General features: G+C 41.5%; 2 protein-coding genes across 2 annotated transcripts; both read right to left on the reverse strand.

Annotated features, from left to right (window-relative positions):
• Positions 1-10,140: 10,140 nt before the first annotated feature.
• Positions 10,141-12,907, reverse strand: LOC124280213. Its single transcript, XM_046716108.1, has 3 exons — positions 12,590-12,907; positions 11,296-11,529; positions 10,141-10,668 (listed from the first exon to the last, which is right to left on the reverse strand). The coding sequence occupies exons 1-3, from the start codon at positions 12,816-12,818 to the stop codon at positions 10,610-10,612; spliced, it is 522 nt and encodes a 173-aa protein (XP_046572064.1). The 5' UTR covers positions 12,819-12,907; the 3' UTR covers positions 10,141-10,609.
• A 6,434-nt stretch (positions 12,908-19,341) lies between these two features.
• On the reverse strand, positions 19,342-21,332 carry LOC124280212. Its single transcript, XM_046716107.1, has 3 exons — positions 21,177-21,332; positions 20,711-20,938; positions 19,342-19,889 (listed from the first exon to the last, which is right to left on the reverse strand). Exons 1-3 carry the CDS (start codon positions 21,235-21,237, stop codon positions 19,657-19,659), a joined length of 522 nt encoding a protein of 173 aa, XP_046572063.1. The 5' UTR covers positions 21,238-21,332; the 3' UTR covers positions 19,342-19,656.
• Between the last annotated feature and the right edge of the window lie 4,500 nt (positions 21,333-25,832).

Consider the following 25,832-nt stretch of genomic DNA (forward strand, 5'->3'; position numbering starts at 1 on the left):
GATTTGAAGACATTCCCCGAATGAATGAATGATATAGTTTTATATTAAATAAAAACAAGTTGAAGTAGTTTCAGTCTCTTTTAATAGCTGACAACAACTTGAATCCCAGATAAAGTAAACAGTTACAACATACCCAACAGTTTCAATATACTCAGAGCCATTGTTGACGGTGCACCTATGTATGGAAGGTGTGGAAATGAATGTTTCCGCACTGCGTCATTACAACTCGGGGTGACTATTGAGGGGAAACAACTGAACCCAAACATTGCAATAGTGTTTTTCTCATTGATGATTTGAAGCGCTACGTTTCAGTCTCTTTTAATAACTGACAACAAACTTGAAACCCAGATAAAGTAAAACAGTTACAACATAAACTCAATGAAGCTGCAAGTCTGAACCCAAACATCCCGTATTTTGCGCTACGCAATCAACGGAAGTCAATAACTAAACTATTGATAGCCACACATACTATCGATGCATCGACAGTTTTTCGTTTCTACCATCGATTAATTGCTATCGGAGACTCAGCAATTGCAAGATATCGAAAGTTCGATGAATCGTTACATCCCTAATTACGACAAGTCCATGCTGCCACTTAGAAAGTGGGCAAATGTAACGCATGTAATATTTGGGATTAAACTTTCTCATTAAAGTACCGATTCGAGTAATTTTGTTAGGTTGTGTACCATGTTAACCCAGCTCTTAGAGTTAGGCACTTAATGGCCATCACACAAAGTCATCTCTTCCACTCAGCTTCAAGCTTCCACAAGGCCGTTTGTCTCAATGTCTCGGCTATCAACACATATGTGAAGGTCAAATGAATAGAGCACTAAAATCAGTGAGGTTGCCGGGTGTTAGTGGTTATGTGAACTTGTTTATGAAATAACTGATGTCAGCCTAGCCCGTGCTCACTGACTTGCACAATGATCTATTCTAAAGTGGATGTATCGAGAGCCAATGTAAAATGTTCATCAACCGCCGCCGTAAGTTCATCAAGACTTCCACTGTTTCGAGAGGCAGGAGTTGGTGGACATGGTCAGCGTCTCTTTATCTGCCGTCCGTGTTAATATCATGGCAGCTGAACTGCTGAAGTGACCTGAAGGTGCTTTTTTCACTTAACTTAAACCAACCAGCATTACTACGGAGCTCACAAACTTACAGACATTATCAAGGCTAATTAGGACCAAAAAAATAACTGTTGACTATTTACTAAATTCTTTTTCTTCAATTTCTGATGAAACAAGTTTAGAAATGTCACTCATCACTTGCTGTTTACTTTCAGAGAGAAACAGGGATGGAGACACTCCCGTGACAAGTTTCCATATTGTGTGGCTACATACATGTACACACGTAAAATAAACTTATTTGAACAATTGACTAGTTTTTGTTGACCCTGGCTCCTACTTATGGATTGAGTGAGTTTAGTTTTACGCCACACTCAGCAATATTCCAGCTCTATGGCGGCGGTCTGTAAATAATCGAGTCTGGACCAGACAATCCAGTGATCAACATCATGAGCATCGATCTGCGCAATTGGGAACCGATGACATGTGTCAACCAAGTCAGCAAGCCTGACCACCCGATCCCGTTAGTCGCCTCTTACGACAAGCATGGGTTACTGAAAGTTCATTCTAACCCGGACCTTCACGGGTCTCCTACTTTTGGAACTGTGTCGTGGCATGCAGAAACACTGATAGCAAGACACATCTTTGATCCTACAGTTAATGTCCCACGTGCCCATTAGAGTGAGTGAGTGAGTAAGAATTTAACGTCACCTCGGCAATATTTCATCCATGCAGTGACGAGAAATGTTGGACATTCACAATAAATACAAGTAGTTAAATAATTATATCAAAGATAAATAAAGATAGAAAATAAAAGCCTGTTGACGAAGAACAGTAAAACTACTAGTGCATCACAGCTATTCATTTAAAACTAGTAATTAAATCTAAAATATTTCAACTATAATGACAATACAATATAAAAATAGGCTATAGATTACCATCGACTGAAGGTAGATCACCATACTAGGGAGCATGGGGACTTACAATACATTAGCTTCCTGCATCTGCATTTTCGCAACGGCAATATTGCAGCCACATAGTACTAAGAAAATGTTTAACTTAGTTACTATTAAATGTTTGTAGACAACTTGCAATAAAACAGTAATATAGATATCACAATTCAATTATAAATGAAACAACTTCAGTATTAAAAACAGAAGATTTAGGATAAATTATATTGAAGCTAGGCTACAGACCACTAACAACCACAGCTGGTCTACCTTACTTGGCATCATTGGGACTTACGGTGTCTCTAGTTCCTGCATGATGTCCCAGCAGGAGTTCCGCCAACACTTTGGTCTCTAGTAGTTATACGTAATGCTAACCAATGGTAAATCCCAAAATATTAACTATGGATTAAAAACACTCGTTGATGTTCTATATTCATCAATATGACTGAACCTAACCCTAACCCTGACAAAAGCTAATATAATTCTCTCACTTTCTGATATAAAAACATTATATTAATGGTATCCTTCATATCGCAAATTCGATTTTACACGATAAGATATATTTTTTGATATTGTTGGAACGATATGGCTGGTGAATAAATAACGAGGCATACGACTTTATGAATGACAACTTCTTATTTATCGCATAGACCTTAATTGAATGACGAAACAAGTTCTATTATATAATTTGTCCCGATGAAGGAGCAACATGTTTGCTGTAAGCTGCGACATATTGTTATCATGAACAACGTTTGCTATGGCAACAGGGGCGACTGATAGTGTACACAACCACGCCACCTCCACTTTATTCACATATGAGACGTTCCGAAACATTTTGCATCGCTGACGATGGCTTCAGCGACGATTCAGCTCCTGTTGTTAAGGATTGACGTCCCTTTAAACACTATTTCAGTACGATCAAGGATGGTACCAGGAACGAACTTCAAACATTGTATCCAAGTCGGGAATCGAACCAGACCTTTGGCCTGATGAGTCAACGCTTTAAGAACAGGCCCACCTGAATGCCCCCATATCTTAGCATGGGAACACAGAATCCATGATTTACAAATATCATAAACGTTAATATATATATATTACAATCGGTTTACACAGGTACGACCATAAATAACAATATTTGGTTCATAATTAGAAGGATTGCTGATTAGGAAATTCCGGAGCGCGGAGCAAACATTAACGTCATGAAAGTATCACGCGAGTATCACTAGCAAATATGGAATAGCCAGTCACTAAAGCGTAGGTTCAGGTTGGGCAATATTTGTGGGGAATAGAACCCGGGGCTTCGGCGGGACGAACGAACCCTTTAACCACTCGGCTTCCCCGTCAACCTTTGAATATGTAATTCAATCGTATACATACATCTATCATAGATGGATTCCAGGGTACTCATGTACTGGTTTCGGAGCGGACCCGTCATTTAAACAGCTGAAGGTTTTACAGAATATCATCAGTGCACAATTAAAATACCGGACAGTCAAACTCTGTACGTCGCTACTTACCCACTGAAGCCGACGTTGCCAGCAGGCAAGCGAGTACAACACCCAATGTCATGATGAAATTCAGGGACACGGATTCACCTCAAGAGTTTAAGAGCTCAATAGGTTTAGGCTCTTTCGTACCAATAGACAGTATTATTGTATATCCCTGTGAATTCTGATCTGGATGAGAGTCAACAGCTTATTTATACCTATAGCAGACAAGGAACGCATCTGAGACAGACTGATGGTCTCTTAGGTTGTTTTAGTGACGAACGACACCCCCGTAGAAGATTCTGTTTTCAAACTGACAGCTGATTGGCTAAGCGAAGGACTCACTTCCTTTATTTGACGTCACATGCACCTGGTGCATTCGTCACCACTCGCCCCTTTCCGTAACCTGCGCTATTCGGCTTGTCCCGGAATAACACGAGTTGGTCACGAATGCACCTGGTAATAAATCAGCGAACTAACTTACTGACAGTTTTTCGTATCGGTAGAGATTGGCTAAGGAGACGATTGAGGGTGGGACATATGGTGATCTCATTTTAGTTATAGGCCTATCTCTGAAATGTTATGTGTATTAGGGAGACGTGAAATGCACACCCGTTGTTACCGGAGTTGTATTCCACGAATAGTGAGTGTATGGCATGTAAATAATCGAATCTGGACCAGACAATGAAGTGATCGACAGCATGAGCTGTCGGGGATACGATGACATGTCAGTCAAGTCAGCGAACCTGACCACCTAATATTCATCGGTCTAAAATTGGACATTAGCCTCCCACACTCCCTTGAGTTACACAAACGCGCCTTCACACATATACATGGCACGTATGGTGTGAATATAGGTTTCTTGATGACTACAAGGGAGAAGTGAAGACGGTTCACACCCATAACCCCTACACTCTCATTTCACCTACACCCCAGTTCACCTACACTTGATGGTCGCGTACCGATCCGTCGAATTTCTGATTTCAGAGTAGTAAAATGCATTCGACGGATCGGCACTGTAGTCTTAGCTATGAATTAGTTATGAAAACATTGGATCATACCAAAAAAACAGAAGACATATTTCCCAAATGTTTACCCAGTACCAGGTTTCAACTTATGAGCAGTGACAGCTCCGTCAATAATTAAGGTGGTCACAGTTGGCTTTTCTGATATTTCTGAAACACATACTTCCATTTTGTACTAGTGCGATAACATCCATTTTCTGACAGGGGTGGTATCTGCTTTCCATGCTGAACAGAATCATCTAAATTTCCCCACGTGACTGACGGCGAATGTACACGCTGACAAGTGTTGTACGTCACTTTCACTGTTTCCAGCTCTGCCTATTTTCACATGATAGTCCTGAGCAATTTAAAAATTGCAGTATGTGCGTTACAATTTTGTGAAATGATTTAAACGACAGCAGCACTAAAACATAACTTTTTTAACAAGGCAAATCCTGTTGAACTCATTTTAACTTAATTCGACTAATTTAGACCGATACAAAAAATCTCGCCCATTGGCGAAAAACATTTTGGTCCATGGGCGAGAATATTTACTTTTGCTCCAAATACATGTTTTTCCATATTTTGGAGGTTGTAAATGAATTAAAGTATGTTTGTGAGTATAGAAAACTCAACACATTTTGATTTAATTCGGCTAATTTAGAGCAATATTACAAAATGTCGCCCATGGGCGAGAATATTTACATTTGCTCAAAATACATGGTTTTTTTTCAATGATGTTGAGGTTGTATTGTAAATACATGAAAGTACGTTTATAAGTATCATGATACAAAATTTAAATCTTTTGACTTAATTGGACTAATTTAGAGGTTTATAAAAATTGTCTCGGCCATGGGCGAAAATAGTTACATTTAGTCAAACCTCAGTAATATATATCAATCCACAAGGGGCGAAACAGTTTGAATTAAATTTCAAAATTCATTTGTTTTGGTTTGCGAAAAAAACATATATCACTGTCTATAACTATCCTGACACTTGACAAAATTCTTTCTCCGTTTCTTTAAAAAACCCAATGCGAATTGCTTCATTTGATCCTTATGATCAAAGTTCGTTGAAAAATATGAAAACAACTCACTGATGACAATGATTTGAGTGTAAGTGAGTTAATATATATTGTCACATCTCGCATTTCGCGCTGTTCCTTTAGTTGCCACTGCGCTCTTGTAACAAACTTGGAAAACGCACAAATAAATGATGACAGTTCCTTAAACAACTTTTTAATTTTTGTGACACAAATTATGCAATTTTTTTCTAGAGTTGGTCTGTTGTTTTTATTGCAGTCCGCGTTGGTTTGATCTATTTGTTTTTGTGTTAGATTGCAATTCATCGGTATCATTTTGTCTCAAACGGGCTGTAATCAATAGATGAGACATATTCAACACACATGAGAAAGAATAAACTATCTTTGAGATGACCCCTTGTGCCCGTAGGCAGCACATGCATTTCATGACAGACAGACAGACAGACAGATATAGTTTATTAAGGTGTCACGTGAACGATTACATGAAATAAAATACACAATATACATAGTAAAATATCGTTTACCCAGCCAATAAGGCTTATGAGACACCATACACAATTTAATAACTATGTACATTTCGTTTTAGAGTAAAATATAAGAGGTAGTTTAAATGAATAACATTTTTACAGGAATAGGAGTCGTCTTCTCAACATGTTATTCACAGTGGTTTATAAAATTAGCGGGTCTGACGACATTAAAATACTTAATAAATGCACATTGTTATCCTACTTAAAACGATACGTCGTCATACCTGGCTGAGCGACCTAATTGCCATTTATAGTTTGATCTATTGTTTGCAGCAGCTATTCGTATTTTTTCTACGTTTTGCCCGATTTTACGTGTAAACAGGCTTTTCTGGATATCCTATTACGCTCTCCATTGAAACGCAAAGTTAGGCCGAAGTGGGTTATTTCGACATAATGCTGTTTGCAATTGTGTAAATTGTAGGGATACAGAGTAACAGCCTAAACAGTTTTATTCTATTTCCGACAGTACTTTAAATTCAATTGACAGTCCAGAAAATGCATGTGAAATTTACATTATATACATGATATCTTCATGTTTGTTCAAAATTTTGGAGTCATGTGGATTGAATGCAATCCTTTTATCTAATTAAGTATTTTGTTAGTTAATTATCACTAGACCTTGCACAATATGCCTTCAGTTTATAGGGTTCCGGGTATTCTATGTCATTGCCCTGACTCCTTACTTCATTCATTGACCGCCTCCCTCGTGTAGTGGTTAGAGCGTCCGCCCGGAGAGCGGAAGATCGTGGGTTCGATCCCCGACCGCGTCATACCAAAAGACGTTAAAATATGGTACTTGTTGGTCCCTGCCTGGCGCTCGGCATTAATGGGTACATCAAGGACTGGTCGGCTCGGAGTCAGTATAATGTGTCTGAGTGGGGTTGGGGTATTCATGCTTCACTGCGGCGTGGTATCTCAGTGGGCTAGCACTATAAAACCAGCTTAAGTCTGGGCTAGTACAAGCAGCCGCACATACACATACACACGCATGCACGTCGTCATATAAGCGAAATATTCTTAAGTACGCCGTAAAACCGAATTTCACCTTACTATTTCATTTATTAAAGGTTGTTGTAATCATATGTAATTACGTGAAGGTGTATCATTTTCGTACCGACCATCTGCCAGATGGGCGGCCCGCAATCTTTGCGTCATTAAATGAGGTGTTTATTTCAGGGCTGCGGTGAGGGTGTATGGCAGTCAACACAGTGTTTCGGCCCTGGTATTACCAAGAAACTATTTATACAACACTGCTGTGTCTTCCAATCAAGATTTCAGTCATTTTGGTGTCGGGGTGAATTTAGGGATTTTATGTGCGATTCCTGTGGTTCCGATTTTGTATCAGTGAGTTATTGAATCGGGTTGATGCAGCTTGCAAAGCAGGAAACACAACTCAAAAGAAGGGATGGCGAGTTCATGGTGAGACCTGTAGATGTTGGGAAGAAGGGTTAATGTCTGACCTGTAGATGTTGGGAAAAAGGGTTAATGTCAGACCTGTAGATGTTGGGAAAAAGGGTTAATGTCAGACCTGTAGATGTTGGGAAGAATGGTAAATGTCAGACCTCTAGATGTTGGGAAGAAGGGTTAATGTCTGACCTTTAGATGTTGGGATGAAGGGTTAATGTCTGACCTCCAGATGTTGGGAAGAATGGTTAATGTCTGACCTCTAGATGTTGGGATGAAGGGTTAATGTCTGACCTCTAGATGTTGGGAAGAAGGGTTAATGTCTGACCTCCAGATGTTGGGAAGAATGGTTAATGTCTGACCTCTAGATGTTGGGATGAAGGGTTAATGTCAGACCTCTAGATGTTGGGAAGAAGGGTTAATGGTCAGACCTGTAGAAGTTGGGAAGAAGGGTTAATGTCTGACCTCTAGATGTTGGGAAGAAGGGTTAATGGTCAGACCTCTAGATGTTGGGAAGAAGGGTTAATGGTCAGACCTGTAGATGTTGGGAAGAAGGGTTAATGTCTTACCTCCAGATGTTGGGAAGAATGGTTAATGTCTGACCTCTAGATGTTGGGATGAAGGGTTAATGTCTGACCTCTAGATGTTGGGATGAAGGGTTAATGTCAGAACTCTAGATGTTGGGAAGAAGGGTTAATGTCTGACCTTTAGATGTTGGGATGAAGGGTTAATGGTGAGACCTGTAGATGTTGGGATGAAGGGTTAATGGTGAGACCTGTAGATGTTGGGATGAAGGGTTAATGGTCAGACCTCTAGATGTTGGGAAGAAGGGTTAATGGTCAGACCTCTAGATGTTGGGAAGAAGGGTTAATGGTCAGACCTTTAGATGTTGGGATGAAGGGTTAATGGTCAGACCTGTAGATGTTGGGATGAAGGGTTAATGGTCAGACCTCTAGATGTTGGGAAGAAGGGTTAATGGTCAGACCTCTAGATGTTGGGAAGAAGGGTTAATGGTGAGACCTGTAGATGTTGGGAAGAAGGGTTAATGTCTGACCTCTAGATGTTGGGAAGAAGGGTTTATGTCTGACCTTTAGATGTTGGGATGAAGGGTTAATGTCTGACCTCTAGATCTTGGGAAGAAGGGTTAATGGTGAGACTTGTAGATGTTGGGATGAAGGGTTAATGGTCAGACCTCTAGATGTTGGGAAGAAGGGTTAATGGTCAGACCTCTAGATGTTGGGATGAAGGGTTAATGGTGAGACCTCTAGATGTTGGGAAGAAGGGTTAATGGTGAGACCTGTAGATGTTGGGATGAAGGGTTAATGGTCAGACCTCTAGATGTTGGGAAGAAGGGTTAATGTCAGACTTCTAGATGTTTGGAAGAAGGGTTAATGGTCAGACCTGTAGAAGTTGGGAAGAAGGGTTAATGGTCAGACCTCTAGATGTTGGGAAGAAGGGTTAATGGTGAGACCTGTAGATGTTTGGATGAAGGGTTAATGGTGAGACCTCTAGATGTTGGGAAGAAGGGTTAATGGTGAGACCTCTAGATGTTGGGAAGAAGGGTTAATGGTCAGACCTGTAGATGTTGGGATGAAGGGTTAATGGTGAGACCTGTAGATGTTGGGATGAAGGGTTAATGGTGAGACCTGTAGATGTTGGGATGAAGGGTTAATGGTCAGACCTGTAGATTTTGGGATGAAGGGTTAATGCCCGACCTCTAGATGTTAGGAAGGTGTGTGTGTGTGTGTGTGTGTGTGTGTGTGTGTGTGTGTGTGTGTGTGTGTGTGTGTGTGTGTGTGTGTGTACGCATACGCATGACTTGGGGTAGGGACTGTGGGGCACCATGTCACATCATCAACCTCACCTGCAGGAACTTCGCCGACGGCCTCAACGTCTACGAGCAGCGCCCCAACTCACATTACTACGTTGAGTGCCTTAATCAGCGTCTAGTGAAGACTGGCGTATGTCCCGCTTGTACTGGTACAGGGGCACCAATCTTTGACGCACAATTACGCCAATGCGTGTGTAAATAAATCATCCGGTTGCTTAAAACAGTAATGTGTTTTGAAAATTAAAGACTATGTAAAAAATGAGTGTATTTGTGTGTAAATGCTTGGTTAAGGATTATTTAGGATGTATATAATTTTGGTTGGTTGGTTGTTGTTTAACGCCGCACTAAGCAATATTCTAGCTGTGGTTGAAGGGTTGAGTGGTTAGGTGTGAGGTTGAGTGTGTGGTCGAGTGTGTGGTTGAGTGATGAGTGGGCTAGTGAGTGAGTTTTCGCAGTGTAGGGAAATATTCCCGTGTGACGTGAGTGGGTAAGTGGGTAAGTGAGTGAGTGAGTGAGTGAGTGAGTGAGTGAGTGAGTGAGTGAGTGAGTGAGTGAGTGAGTGAGTGAGTGAGTGAGTGAGTGAGTGAGTGAGTGAATGAATGAGTGAGTGAGTGAGTGAGTGAGTGAGTGAGTGAGTGAGTGAGTGAGTGAGTGAGTGAGTGAGTGAGTGAGTGAGTGAGTGAGTGATCGAGTGAGTGAGTGAGTGAGCCGCACTTGAGACAAGGAAATATTTTGTACAGCGTCCATGAGAATCCAACTCGCTTATCCCGAATATTCTCATCACGGCGCTGACAAACACTGCAGTGAATTACCAGACACTGAGAAAAGAAATAATTGGTAGAGAAGTGTATTCATTCAAACAGTTTTACAAGTACAATAGTCAACGTACACTGAAGTCATAGTAACGGTCATGTTAATCTAGAATCGTATACAGAACGTAAAATATCCAATACTTGGATCATAATTAGAAGGAATGCAGATTAAGAGAGCAGAGAAAACGTTAACCATCACGTTAGATTGACGTGAGTATCACTACCAAATATGGAATAGCAAGTCATAACAGTGTAGGTTAGAAACAGTACTAAGTGCAAGAAATTGAGATGGTCGGTTCTTGATCTTCATGTCTTCAATCAAGGAGCTCAGAGCACGTCCTCCTGACTTTGTCGAAATTCTGTGGTCCGTACTTCTGTGAACATTTCCCCGAATACACCATACGTTCGTTGACACACACGGCAAAGTAGGCAGGGTCATACATCCCCACCCATTCGTTCAAGCCGTCAGGAAGACCCTTGCAAACTGGTTAGGTCAAATAGCAGGGCCGACAGTGAGCTGCCTCGCACTGGTTCCCGCGGTAGTCGCCTGTCAGAGAGATGATGGAGAGTGAGTGAGTGAATGAGTTTGGTTTAACGCTTGTTTGATAATTAGTTAACATGTATCAGGGCGTTTACGCTTCACTTGGGAGGGAATCCCGAAGTAATGCATGTCTAAGGCGCTTAACAGTTGACCATATAAATAACACAAGGTATCGCCATAGATCATTAGCATTGATTATAAATTCACACAATGCCATTGAGAACGTGGTCAAATGTGACATATGTTATATTTGGGATTACACTTTCTTAGTAAAGATACAGTTTCTATTACTTTTGTTGGGTTGAGTATCATCCGGAACTCGAACCCACACCTTCAGAGTCAGGCACCTAATCGCCAGCATACAAAGTCAGCCGCCTAACTCGCTCAGCCACCGCGACTTCCACTGACTTTGTGTGTTGGCGATTAGGTGCCTCACTCTGAGGGTGTGGGTTCGAATCCCGTATGGGACAAAAAGTACTAGAATCTGTAAAGTATTAAGAAAGTGTAATCCCAAATGTAACATATGTTACAAAGTCTTAAATTTTCATATTTTGATCACTCGTTGTCAATAAGATCCGATTTAAAGAGGGTAATAGTTTGCTATTGAAACGTAATAGTTTACGACATACTCACACTGAGCTGTAGGTTCAAACCTGTCGCCGCAGTCGACCATGCTGTAGTGCTCACACTGTTTGTTCTTGACGTTGAAGAGTTGGGGGTAGGGACACTCCCTCAGATGCTCAGGCCAGTAGTATCCCTGCTTGGACGCGGAACAGTTGAAGTACTGGGCACAGTGGGTGGGGTGGGGAATCAGGTCACTGGAGTCGGGGGGACAGTTAGCCTGTGTCTCCTTTTCCGTCTTGGTACCTGGCGATTAATATAGATTAAGAACTTAGTTAAGCACCCCCTGACATATCTCACGATTGAATGAGATCTTATCCCTTTGGGGCATATCTGGGACATGACTGTGTAACAAAGGGATCCTGTTGTACAGAACCTGGCCCAATTGAAAGCTGCTTTACTCGAAGAATGGCGTGGACTGTACCCTTCAGAGCATCAGGAGGCTGATCTGGGGTATGATGAGGAGAGTGCTGGCTGTCATACAGTCACATGGAGGTTACACTCGGTATTGATCTTGAATCGTGTAAGACACGCAAAATGACATCTTGAATGTTCACATTCCACAATGAATTCAACATTAAACATCCCAGGGCCATACTTGTACAGACATGGTTTTGTATGAAAATCGACATTGTTTTAAAATGAGCAATTATCATCAAAAAATCAAAAATTCCAATCATTTTGTCGTTTTTATGAGTCAAAGAATCATACGGGTCAGAAAAACTCATGTTTTTCCATCGTGGTCACCACGGGATTTTTTTGTACGTGTTGAAAACCTATCCTACTAAACTACAGGGGATGCTTAATTAAGTCTATTTGTTTGAGGGTGTGTGTTAAGGCTACATGTGCCCCATACATATACAACCGCTGATTCATGTCTATACAGTATATAACAAAGATTACACAAATACACGCTTTTGAGATCTTTCTTTGACAAATATAATTTAACGATGAACCAGCTTCCAAACATAGCCAAATACACCTGTACAAATGACACAGAGGCCTGCACGTGCAAATCGAGGTGTCTTGGGTACAAATATTGAACCACGAAGTGAACAAAAAGGTTTGGTTTGTTGTTGTTTAACGCCGCACTCAGCAATATTCCAGCTATATGGCGGCGGTCTGTAAATAATCGAGTCTGGATCCGACAATCCAGTGATCAGCATCATGAGCATCGATCTGCGCATTTGGTATACGATGACATGTGGCCATGTGGGGAATCGAATCCAGACCTTAGGCGTGACGAGAGAACGCTGTATCCACTCGGCTACCCCACCACCACCTGACTATAGAGTTTAATACTTACAGCTGTCGTAGATGGATCCAGGGGATGCACATGTTTTGGTCCAAGGATCGAACACAAGGTGTGAACAGTTATATTTGTACAAGTTATTATTTATGCACAAATAATACACCGAACAGTCATCGGGATCTGTTCTGTAGTCCGGGCTGGTTGTAGTCACACAACTACCCACAGGTGTTGAGGCTGTTGCCATGGCGACGACTAAACACGCGAGTACAATTCGAAATACCATGACGAAATATAAATTTAGAGACAGGAATTCACCTGTGGTATTATACAGCTATACGAAAGCTCAGTAGATTTAAACCCCTGCAGTATATACGTTTTTCTCGTGTAAATCTGTGAATTGTGACCGAGGTGAGAGTTAAAGGCCTATTTATAGTTATTTCAGGCATGGAACTCCCACTAAGCATATAGATGATTTCCTGGCAGCTTTTGTAGTGACGTCACCGCCGTGAAAGGTTCTGTTTGTCTAATGTGACACCTGATTAGATATTCCTGATGTAACCCGCTAGCGCCGCCTGGTGATGGATCAGCGATGACTTTGGGCTTGTCGTATATCACCTAAGCGATTGGTTAGGGAGACGAGTTAGTGAGTATGTTTTACGCTGCTTTGATGAATATTCCAGCAATATCACGGCGAGGGACGCACAAAAACTGGCAGACACTGTGCCCAACAGCACGAGTAAACCAAAGTGCTCTTATAAATGCGACTTTATGCTAATGATAATTGTATATGTGTCCCTCTGTGTAATAAGTGAGTGAGTGAGTGAGTAATGTCGGACGCCGCTTTTAGCAATATTCTAGCAATTTCACTGCGGGGAACACCAGAAATGGGCTTCACACATTGTACCCATGTTGGGAATCGAACCCGGATCTTCGGCGTGAGGAGCCAGCGATTTAACTATTAGGCTAACTCACTTCCCCACTGAGATATATGGTCGCTTGAACAACTAGGTCACCCAAACGGCCTTTCGGGAACGGGTGAATCGGGACATTTTATTATTTAATAATAGACCATGTACCTGATATGCTATTTTTATATCATAAGATACACAAAAAGTTGTTATCAGAGTTGAGTAATATTGGTAATGTGTTTTGTTACATGGTTTGTTTTCGTACTGACAAAAGAGGAAACGCATAGGAAATGGAATGTTTTTCATTGAACGATGTTCGTCTCATGTTTATTAACTGGTGTAGTGGACAAACGCAGCTGTTTTAAACTTTCGTAGCTTCATGCAACAACAGGGGCGGTGGGATGGCCTAGTGGTTAAAGCGTTCGCTCGTCACGCCGATTCCTCACACGGGTACAATGTGTCAAACCCATTTCTGGTGTCTCCCGCCGTGATATTGCTGGAATATTGCTAAAAGCGACGTAAAACTAAACTCACTCACTCATACAACAACGTTCATAGGCTGCACGAAAGGAAAGGACATTTTATGGAAAGGAAATCGAAATCGCACTTGCAAGTTGTCAGACCCAAGTGCAGTGACATTGGCTACTGACGATCACATTTCTGAAAGACATTTAGAAGTGGAATGCATCAGAAAAGCAAGATTTATGGATGTCAACTTCTTTATTGTGAATAACAAGACGTTTCGGAGTGTATGCTTGCTCCTTCATCAGGTGAGTGTATGCTTGCTCCTTCATCAGGTGAGTGTATGCTTGTTCCTTAATCAGGTGAGTGTATGCTTGCTCCTTAATCAGGTGAAGGTATTCTTGCTACTTCATCAGGTGAGTGTATGCTTGTTCCTTAATCAGGTGAGTGTATGCTTGCTCCTTCATCAGGTGAGTGTATGCTTGTTCCTTAATCAGGTGAGTGTATGCTTGCTCCTTCATCGGGTGAGTGTATGCTTGCTCCCTCACCAGGTGAGTGTATGCTTGCTCCTTCATCAGGTGAGTGTATGCTTGCTCCTTCATCAGGTGAGTGTATGCTTGTTCCTTCATCAGGTGAGTGTATGCTTGCTCCTTCAACAGGTGACGATGATTTCTGGTGTAACCATGTCGTGATATTGCTGGAATATTGGTAAAAGCGGCGGAAAACCCAACACACTCACTCACTTACTATGAAACACTGAACGTTATTCACCTAATTGCGTTTGACAGATTCGTCTGCGATATTCGGATGGTGTGGAGGGCCATGTCCTACGTGTATACAGGGAGATCTGACGTGGTTGTGGATCAGAGGAATCTGACAGCCAATCGGTACATCAACCAAATTCTTCATCGTCATCTCCTTCCGATCATTAACCGACAGAGACAGCTGTTTCACCATGAAACGCTACTTTACACACTTTTCGTTTTACTGTTGACGTCCTTCACAATTCAAATGTCAGCGTCTTACCATGACCTTCCACATCTCAGGATCTGAAGCCGAAAGAGCATCTGTGGGTAGACGTCGAGAGGCGTGAAGGTCAACGTCAACATACGTCACAGTACTCATTGCGTTGTAAGAATAATCAAAAGTTTCACAAGGCGTTTAACGGTACACGGTGCACGTACGCATCTTGTGACGGAAAACAAACAGTATCGCCATTGTGTGTCAAGGTCACATGACAGTCAATACGCGCAGATGAATCCTCGTATCAGTCATATGAAATATGCAAATTTAATTGAAGACTATATTTTTTTCAAAGAGAATACTTGATAATATTTCCAAATCCCATTTTTTTCCGTCAATTGATTAATCAAATATTACAATTCATTACGTGATTAATCTAAGACGGTGACGTTTAAGGCGTTAACTGCATTAGTGTTTTAAAATCCCAAATTAGGCGTACATGTATCCCTAAGTTGTCTTCCCTACTGTATTTAATTAAAATAAAAATTCAAATTCCAAACTTAATCCGCAGTAACAGCAAACATGTGCGACAGTGTTTGTACCGCTCACGGTTCTTATACATACAGTGTCATACGTTCGTCTTCATTAGCATCCTCCCTCGTCTTGCCCACTCGACAAATATACTCTCCCAAAAAAGAAACGCATATAGGAATTTCAACTGTATTTTTATGTTTATTTTGAAACATCTTGTAGGCTTTATGAGTTAATGAAATATAGCGAAATTGCACACTGGGAATGCAGACTTATCCGTCTTTGGCACCAACTCGAGGAAAGTCAGTTTGAGTGTCACATGAGACGTGTGTTGGCGCTGAAGTCAATACCTCGTGTGACCACCGTGGGCATCAAGAACTGCACGGCATCGCCTTGGCATCGAACGAATAAGTCTCAGAATCTCGTGTTGCCCAATCGCAGCCCACTCTGCCTGTAGTGCCTGTGCGAGTTGCTGAAGTGTCTTGGGCTGAGGGTTACGGCGTCGCACCCGTCTGTCCAGGGCATCCCACAGATGTTCGATCGGGTTTAAGTCCGGTGATCTTGAGAGCCAGGGGAGCACATTGATGTTGTGGTTCTGGAGGAAGTCTCTAGTGTGACGTGCTGTGTGGGGCCTGGCATTGTCCTGTTGAAACAACTCCCTCTGGCGATCAATGATTGGAAGGAGATGTGGGCGTAGGATTTCGTCACAGTACCGTTGAGCTGTCAGGTTGCCCTGGATCATCACCAAATCACTTATCCTACGGCAGGTGATCGCTTCCCCGGCCGATTCAGTCCACCTTGGGAACGCAAGCGTCGGCGAAACGTTCACGTCGACGTCTGTACACACGCATTCTTCCATCGCGTCGTTCCAATAGAAATCGTGATTCATCACTGAACCAGATTCTACGCCAATTCGGTAGGTTCCAGGCCTGAACGTTGGTGCACCATTGAACTCGATGTCGACGATGTTGTTGTCGAAGCACAGGGTCAAAATAAGGTCTTCTGGCACGTAAACCAGCCTCTCTCAACCTGTTCCTGACGGTCTGTGCAGAAAGCCTCCTCAATCCTGGTATTTGTCGAGCGGTACTGGTCGCCATAGCTGTTCGATGACGCAGGTGATGTACCCGGATGTAGCGATCCTGCGCCGCAGTGGTCGCTCGAGGTCGCCCACTACGAGGGGCATCTGCTACCGCATTCTGCCGGCGATTTCTCTCCCAGAGCCGTGAAATGGTGCTTTGGTGAACCTTCATGCGTCGGGCAACTGCGCGTTGAGACTGACCAGCTTCAAGCAAACCAATGGCGATATGACGGTTGGCTTCACTTAGACGTGGCATTTTGCGTTCGTCAACAATATTCCAAATATAGTGAATAATCAACAGACAGCGATCAACCTTTTATACTCATCATGGAGACTATCTGATCCCCAACTTTCACGTGCATTGCTTGTGAATTGTGTATTGTGTGACACTACACGCCGAAATTGAAAATCATGCCGTTAAATACGGGTATTGTACGGATGGTGCGTTTTGTTGAGATGTTTCAAAACATAAACACCATAGGACTCATAAACAGAGCAAAACCTTTTGTAAAATGAATCACGTTTTAATTCATTGCTACATGAAATTGCTATTTTCATGATGCGTTTCTTTTTAAGGAGAGTATATTTAGTACTCTGAAGTTATACTGTCTTGGGATATTAGCTCGGGCTGCTAGTGAGAATTCTGTCCTCGGACAGAAAAAGGTCAGGCAACGGGTCTTTGGCTTTGTGACTGCCTCTGTGTGAGTCTGCTCGTGGCAACTAATACCTGTTATACAGTGCTACCGAACTGGGATGTCATTTTATTCACTGAGAAGCCATTTTGTGTAGCTACTCGAGGGTCTGTCTGGCTGTGTGTGACTGAGTGTGTGTTTGTGTGGATGTGTATTTTTGTTTGCGTGACTTTGTGTATTCGTGTGTCTGTGTGCATTTGAGACTGTGACAGGCTGTGTGTATTTGTGTGTCTGTGTGCATTCGAGACTGTGTGACTGTGTGTATTTGTGTGACTGTTTATGTTCATGTGTGTGGCTTTGTTTGACTGTGTGTATTGTGTGACATTATGTGTAGCTGTGTGTTTGTGTGCCTGTGTGTAAAGGTGGGACTGTGTATGTTTGTGTGTGGCTGTGTGTAAGGGTGCGGCTTTTTGTGTTTGAGTGTTAGTGTGGCTGTGTGCATTGGTGTTGCTGTGTATGTTTGTGTGTGGCTTTGTATATTTGTTTGACTGTGTGTGTTTGTGTGCAATTGTGTGGCTGACTACATTTATGTGACTGTGTGTGTGTTTGTGTGGCTGTGTGTTAGTGTGGCTGTGTTTGTTTGTGCGTTTGTATGAATGTTGTTGTTTGTGTGTGGCTGTGTGTTTGTATTTTGTGGCTGTGTGTATATGTGTGTCTCTGTGTGTAGCTGTGTATATATGTTTGCGTTGCTGTGAGTGTGTATTTGTATGGCTGTGTATTTGTGTGGCTGTGTTTGTGTGTTGCTGTGCATATGTTTTTGTTACTGTGTGTATTTGTTTGGCTGTGTGTGTTTGGGTCTCAGTCTCTCTGGCTGTGGCTGTGTTTGCCTGTGGCTGTGTGTATGTCTCCGTCACTCTTAATGATGGAAACTCCAAACACACACGTCATAGAGACCCCGAGCTTTCTTTACTTTTTAGATTTCAGCACATCTACATGGAACAATGTGTGCATGGTGTTAAAGCTGCCTAAAGAGAGACAACACGGAACAATATGTGCATGGTGTTTAAGCTGCCTAAAGAGAGACAGCACAACGCTGTGGGTTTCACATTTTCCGGGTACATGCCTGTACAGCTCTGTGTAAAAATGTGTGCTTGTGAAATTAGGGAAGTCATTATATCTTGTTTGCAGTTCAACGCCGCACATGTAAATAGGAAACGATGACATGTGTCAACCAGGGCAGCAAACCTGACAACCCGATAGCGTTAATCGCCTCTCACAAGTATGTGTTGCTGAAGGCCTATTCTAACCCGGATCATACGGGTTCTGTTGTGTTCTGTTGTGGGATGACATCACTATTCTGAGCAATACACTGCACTGGGGACATGACATCATTGTGTACAGTGCCCGTGATAAACCAACCCGCTTATCAGCGAATGCTCTCATCACCCCGCTAACAACAGTACAGGGAAGAAGCTTCACAAACAATGAGGGGGCGAGCTGGCTAAGGCGCCAGGCTACTGATCCAGAGAGGTTGAGGTGCCGGGATCGAGCCCACCTGTGACCGGTTGTAAAAACCTTGGAGTCAACTTTGTGTGCAGACTCTTTCAGTGTTGTAACCCCTAATGTACAGTACACAACCCTCGGCACTTAAAAGAACCCACGAATCCGTTGGTATATGACCAGATGGTGGCCACATGAATACTTGCAAACACCTAGTTGCGGGTACAGCAACGTGCAGTGAAGTTGGACAAAGTGCTGTGACTATGTGTCCCAGTCCACCCAGCTGTGAATGGGTACCTCGTTAGGATGAACAAGGCACAATAACTCGGTGCGCCTAGTGGCTGCAAGAGTTGTATACTCCCCAGGGAGTTGAGATTGACAATACGATGTGCAGTTGATATTGACATCCAATGATCGAGGGAAAAATACCAGCGCCTTGAGCATGCACTAGTGCATGGATATGTGCGCTATATAAATATCCTATAATAAATAAAAAAAATAATAAGAAGAAATATTTATTCAATCTAACATGTTTACAAAATACAATCTTCAACATTAACGGATAGGTTCTGTAAGTTTAGCTTTGCAATTAACAATACTGCCCACTCAATAAATAAACGAGTTCTTATCAATCCGCCTTACATGTGAATTGTTTAACTGACTGGTCAGTGTTTTACGGTTTCAATAAAATACGTTACAAAGTTGGCATCATAACAAATACAGAATTATTCATAAACTTATGAACAATTTATTCAATAAAAGGTACTCATGATATTCACATAATCATTTTATCATGTACAAGCACAAAAACATCTGTAGCTCCTTGGTCACTTGAAGGAAACTTGATTGTCGGAATTTGGATTTTTACGTCGCCCGAGCTATGTATTATACAATTTACTGGATAACATTTTGCGGTCCGGTAATATGAAACAGAAATTCAGGAAAGTGGAATATCACTGCCAAATAAGGAATACACAATCATGAAATAGGAAGTTCAGAAACAGCGGCAAGTGCAAGGAATTGAGAAGGTTCTTGAGCTTCATGTCTTCAAGCAGTCTGCTCAACGCACGTCCTCTTGAGTTTGTCGTAGATGTGTGCTCCGTGTTCCTGTGAACACCTACCCGAATACACCATCCGCTCGCCCACACACACAGCAAAGTAGGGGGAGTTAGACATCCCCTCCCATTCGTTCAAGCCGTCGGGAAGACCCCTGCAACTTGGGTAGGTCAAATAGCAAGGCCTGCAGTGAGCGCGATCACACTGATGTCGACGGTAGTCACCTGTCACAGAGAGAGCATGAGTGAGTGAATGAGTGAGTGAATGAGTGATTTTATTTTAGCTAAATTAAGCCACACTGATGTCGACGGTAGTCACCTGTCAGAGAGAGAGCATGAGTGAGTGAATGAGTGAATGAATGAGTGATTTTATTTTAGCTAAATTAAGCCAAGTAGGTTTGACGCAGAGGAAATACTGAGGTCACATATGTCGTAGATGTTTGACCACTTTGGTAAAACCCATGGGTCTTGACAACTGGAGGTTTACACCTGTTAAGACCAAATCTTGACAGTAAGCTTCCCACACCCATGAGAACTGTTGAAACTGTTTTTCTTGACTCCTGTTTGATAATATGCATGGACACAGTTGTTTAAAGTCGACAAAAGTAAAAACGTCCTTATTTCGATCACTCACTTTCAAGGGCCAGGCCCCGATTTCTCGAAACAAACTTAAGTCTGAGTTTTGACTTAAGTGAGAGTTTTTACTCAAATTTGAAAAAAACGCAGGAAAATGCATTTCCCAGAATGAACTGAAATCGATATTTAACTCAAACATAGTAGACAATTGAGTTTGGCGGCTAGATTAATTAAGTTGTTTTGGGCGCTTTTTATCTTAAAATGATTTAATGAGTTAATGATTCAGCTGTTTCAAATTATAAAACTGTTTGAAATTTGAGTAGGTACCCGGAAAATGGGAAATCTGCAGCGTTGTGTTGTCTCTCTTAAGGCAACTTAAACATCATGCACATATTTTGTTTCGAGAAATCGGGGCCATATTAAAGACATTGGTCTCTGAATGGTTTTAATGTGAAATGTAAAATACTCACAGTGACCGTTGGGTACCTCCCTGTCTCCGCAGTCGACCATGGTGTAGTGTTCGCACTGCTTTGTGATGACGTTCCAGACTTGGGGGTAGTGACACTCCATCAGATGCTCAGGCCAGTAGTACGACTGTTTCCCTGCTGAACAGTTGTAGTACTTGGCACAGTGGTCGGGGTGGGGAATCAACTCGGTCGACTCCGGCAGACAGTCGACCACTTCGTTCTCCTTGGTACCTGGCGAATGATGATTCTGGTTTTTAATCAGATATTGAAGTTTTATATTTTCTAACAAGGTAAGCTGTTTTCCAATTAAATGTTGTTAAAGACATTTGCACTACATGTGAAGGTGTCGTTGGTACAAATATTGCTGTTGTCAAGGGGTTTCAGCTATTTGGCTGGTCTTCTTCGGAACACCATTAGGACAACAGAATGACCAAACAAGTGCTATGATCTAATTAGCCCTACTACTTACCCACTGAAGCCGCTGTTGTCATGGCCACAAGGAGGCAAGCGAGTACAACTCCCAATGCCATGATGAAATTCAGTGACACGAATTCACCTCACTACGCAAGAATTGAAGAGCTCGGTAGGTTTAAACTGTTTCGTAGCAATATACAGTATTATTGCACAGCCCTGTGAATTGTGATCTGGATGGGTGACATCAGCGTATTTATACCTTTTTACAGTCATGGAACGCCCATGAGCCATATTTGTGGCATCCTGGGTTAATTTAGGACGTCACGTCTGTAAAAAATTCTGTTTTCACATTTGACAGCTGATTGGCTAAGCGGAGGGCTCGCTTGATGTGACGTCACGTGCGCCATCTGGTGATAAATCAGCGAAGTAACTGCCCGCTCGTCGTACATCACGTCAGTTATTGGCTATGGAGACGAGGAGGTGGGGATGTATCATATCATTTCAATAATAGACCATATCTCTGAAATGACATGTTTATTAGGAAGACATGAAATACACAGGCGTTGTTACCAGAGCTGTATAGTGTTGAAACTGTTTGTTTTTAAAAATGTTTTCGTACATGGTTTAAACATTGTGAACGCAAAGGAAATATTGAGAAATATTTTTTTCATGTTAATTTTCAATTCCAATTCAATGTTTTCAATTGAACCATGCAACTTAGATGCCTGTTAATGGGTATAACGTACACACGCAACTTTTGCAGCTGTACGGACTCGCAAGTCGGGTAACAGTGAGTGAGTTTAGTTTTACGCCGCACTCAGCAATATTCCAGCTATACGGCGGCGGTCTGTAAATAATCGAGTCTGGACCAGACAATCCAGTGACCAACAGCATGAGCATAGATATACGCAACTGGGATACGATGACTTGTGTCAACCACGTCAGCAAGCCTGATCACCCGATCCCGGTAGTCGTCTCTTTCGACAAGCATATGTTACTGAAGATCAATTCTAACCCGGATCTTGACTGACTGACTGACTGAGTTTGGTTTTACGCCGCTTTTAGCAATATTCCAGCAATATCACGGCGGGGGACACCAGAAATGGGCTTAACACATTGTACCCATGTGGGGAATCGAACCCGGGTCTTCAGCGTGACGAGCCAACGCTTTAACCACTAGGCTACCCCACCGCCCCCCGGATCTTGAAGGGTTGAGTCGGGTAACAGTGGTGATTCAGTATTTTCGTTGGATCCTGTTCTGGAGCCTCATTTGGATCCTTCCACCACTAGGATATCCTGTTATTACCTTTAAGGAAAACAGTTTACATCATAAAGTTTGAGATATGTACTCTTTGACTATACAATAACATTGATCTGATTTACTGCGTTATAAATCATAGACACTTGGGATCAGCTGCACAAAACGTCGTAAAAGCATCCATACTTTCGACGCCCCACAGTGCGTCATAAGCAGCATCCATACAATTGACTGACTTCACAATGAGTCATAGAATTGTAACCCCTAACATGCAATCGCCATCAAGCACGTGATACACATGCTCACAGAAGCCACTTTCACAACACACATATGCAAATGACAAAATATTGACCTCCAAACCTAATTGCATAAGGCTGTCGTAGAGATTACATACGTACGCATCGTTAGCACGCCTACACACACGCAGACATACAATGAACACGTCCGTGACATGAGAGGGGAGGCGTGTCATTGTCAATATTATCAGACCGCCGACCACATTGGTTGAACCTTTACCAGCGACATATCAGTATAGTTTAGTTAATCTCTAGTAACACTGTTCCTCATTATAAATCTACTGTTATTGTTTGATTCTTGCGATTTTCCAGAAGATTGGGTCAGAGTAATGAACCCCACTGTAAAATAGTAAAACTAAACATCATGACAACTAAACTATAACAGAACTCCCTCTTAAATATTTTTGGCAATTTTTTCACTTCAATCTTATCTTCTGAGGATGTTAGTTGAATACGTTGCTAAAGCGGCGTAAAACTCAAACCAACAAGTTCACTCACCACTAATCTTAGATCTGAGGACTGACTGACTGACTGAGAACGGTTTTACGCCGCTTTTAGCAATATTCCAGCAAATATCACTTCCACGGCGACACACCAGAGAAATGGCTTCACACATTGTACCCATGTGGGATTCGAACCCTGGTCTTCAGCGTGACGAACCAACGCTTTAACCATTAGGCTACTCCCACCGCCCCTTAGATCTGAGGATGCGTAACTGGGTAGAAATTAATGATATCAATAATACATGAAGCAGAGACTGGCTTTTTGAAATGATTATTCAACCGCACGATCACATTTTACACTCCATGTTATTAAGCCTTCGAAAACGTTGATGTACAAATAAATTACTGTATGCTTTAGTAAAGGTGCACATGGTTAAATATTTTATTATGCTCAAAATATCAAAACCACGTGTACGAGTGGAACCATGAAAAAAGGAGTTTGTTTTAATCTAGTGGCGTCAGACAGTGATGCATGTTGAGTCCAGTTCTTTTTTATGGTATTTATATGATTATCAATGAATTTGTACACGAAAATGAATAGCCTTCGAATTAGAAGTACATTATGGAAAATAATTTTGATGAAAGCATTATGTTATTTGAAGATGATGTAGCACTTGCAGTTCTCAGACTGGAAAAACCAAATATTTTAGGATCGTTTTGTACTAAATGGGTCTTTTGGGGGTAAACTTACTTATGACAAAACTAGTAGTATTTGGAGACTGATATCTACAAAAGACAGAATGTTGGTTTTAAAGCTCAGACATTGAAGTTGTATCACATTATACATGTATTGACGACTTATTATTCTCTTCATGGTTAGCTTGTGACCAAAGCTTGCGAAACATTAGCTATTTAAGCATAAAGGTAGCTACATTCTCAAAACGAATAATGTTAAGAGAAAATTAGGAATGTCAATCCTATGAATGGGTTTCACTTAATTGTGCCTCATATGTATTTAAACAAAGGCCCAAGGATGTCTAATTCTAAAATTGGCATTGTAATAAGGCTCAAACTCTTCATTCCTTCATGTTTATATCTTATAAATACTATAGTTCATAAAAAATATTATTAAGAATAAGCAACATTTCTTGATACCAGAACATTTTACAAAAAATAGTAGAGTAACGTTTCAAAAATTTGCAAATAATGTTGGGTATGATGGAGCCGTCTGTCGTCACGTTTGTAAATCTTCTTTCCTCCAGTAATGGATCTTATCATGAAAGATTTTAATGGTCATCCCATCTAAAAAAATATTTTTACCTTTGGAATTATACATAATTAATAATACACATGTTTACCAATATCGAATGCATGTGTACATCATTATATATCAGACATGTGAAAGAACTCATGGGCCTTTGGGCTAGTTGTCGCCGTTGGTCAAATAGATCGACGTATGTCGTCAGCACTATTTGTCTGTCGATATCAAGGATTGTAAATCTGACTATAAAACGCTAAGATCCCGGTCCAACAACCGTCTATCATTTTCTCCTTGCCATTTCCACGAATCCTTCCTGTTTCTGATGAGTTTGTCTGGTTTTTAACGATGAGAAATATACAGCAACCCAGTGACACAGTTTGGTGTTACAGTAGGTACCGATTTTTCCCACCTATGTTCGTGCATATCATCATGAATACTATTGCACGATTGGCGTTTGCACGAAATTCATAACACAATGGAATAATCTTACTTCATATTACGAAATTATACAGCTTGGTTCCTGAATACTATCACCCCTAAATGGAATGTCCCGTCTGTTTTAGTCTTCTGGTTAAAGTGTTCACTCGTCACGCCGAAAAAATTCGGGTCTGATTCTCACCAAGGTGTGAAATATATTTTATTGTGTGCTCCACCACGATATTGGTGGAATATATATCTAAAAGCGACGTAAACCCACAGCTACTTACTTATAATAATGCCGAAAAAGTCTTCTTATACTATCTTCCAACAACTACGATTATATATTTACAGAACTTAAATCTCTCATACAGTCGAACCCAGTTTTCCAAACTAACATCCGCCATTCAGTAACATGATTCTGATTTCAATCGTTTGCATTCTGTTTAGCTACACCTTAACAGAAAATCCATAATTTCCCGGATTAATGGGTTTTCTGTGTGAATTTACCATTATAAGCAAACTGTAGCGCGAAATTAGGTTTGCGCAACAGAGAGAGAAAAAATAACTCAGTCTTCCTATGTGGGCGAAGGGAGCAAAGGTTTGCAACATTAATTTCCCTCGCGTCGTCGTCTGAATATCCGACCAAATCAAAAGTCGTGAAGGTTGTGCCTTTCCTCAGATTTCCAACCTCTAAATATTTCTAATAATTATCTCACGTAAAATATGTTTCTGTCAGCAACAATTCAAAGTGCCACTCGTGGTATATCAAATCGTTCACCTCCATTACCCTGCCAGCTTCCGGTCTAACGGACACTCCGGCACACAGCGATGACTTACGATAACATCACTGCCACAGGCTCAATTTGGTATATCACGTGACTGGACTTTTCTCTCGTTTGTAACCAAACGCATATTCATAAGAAGAAGATCCTGACTCACGAGAAAGCTTTCGGTGCCTCTTCATATCAATGTTTTACATTGTTACATATATATTCTTCCACAACTGCGACAGTAAGGTCCATGATAGTACATA

This window comes from Haliotis rubra, unplaced genomic scaffold (genome assembly GCF_003918875.1).
Source record: "Haliotis rubra isolate DU_JTF1 unplaced genomic scaffold, ASM391887v1 Scf262, whole genome shotgun sequence".
Lineage (NCBI taxonomy): Eukaryota > Metazoa > Mollusca > Gastropoda > Lepetellida > Haliotidae > Haliotis > Haliotis rubra.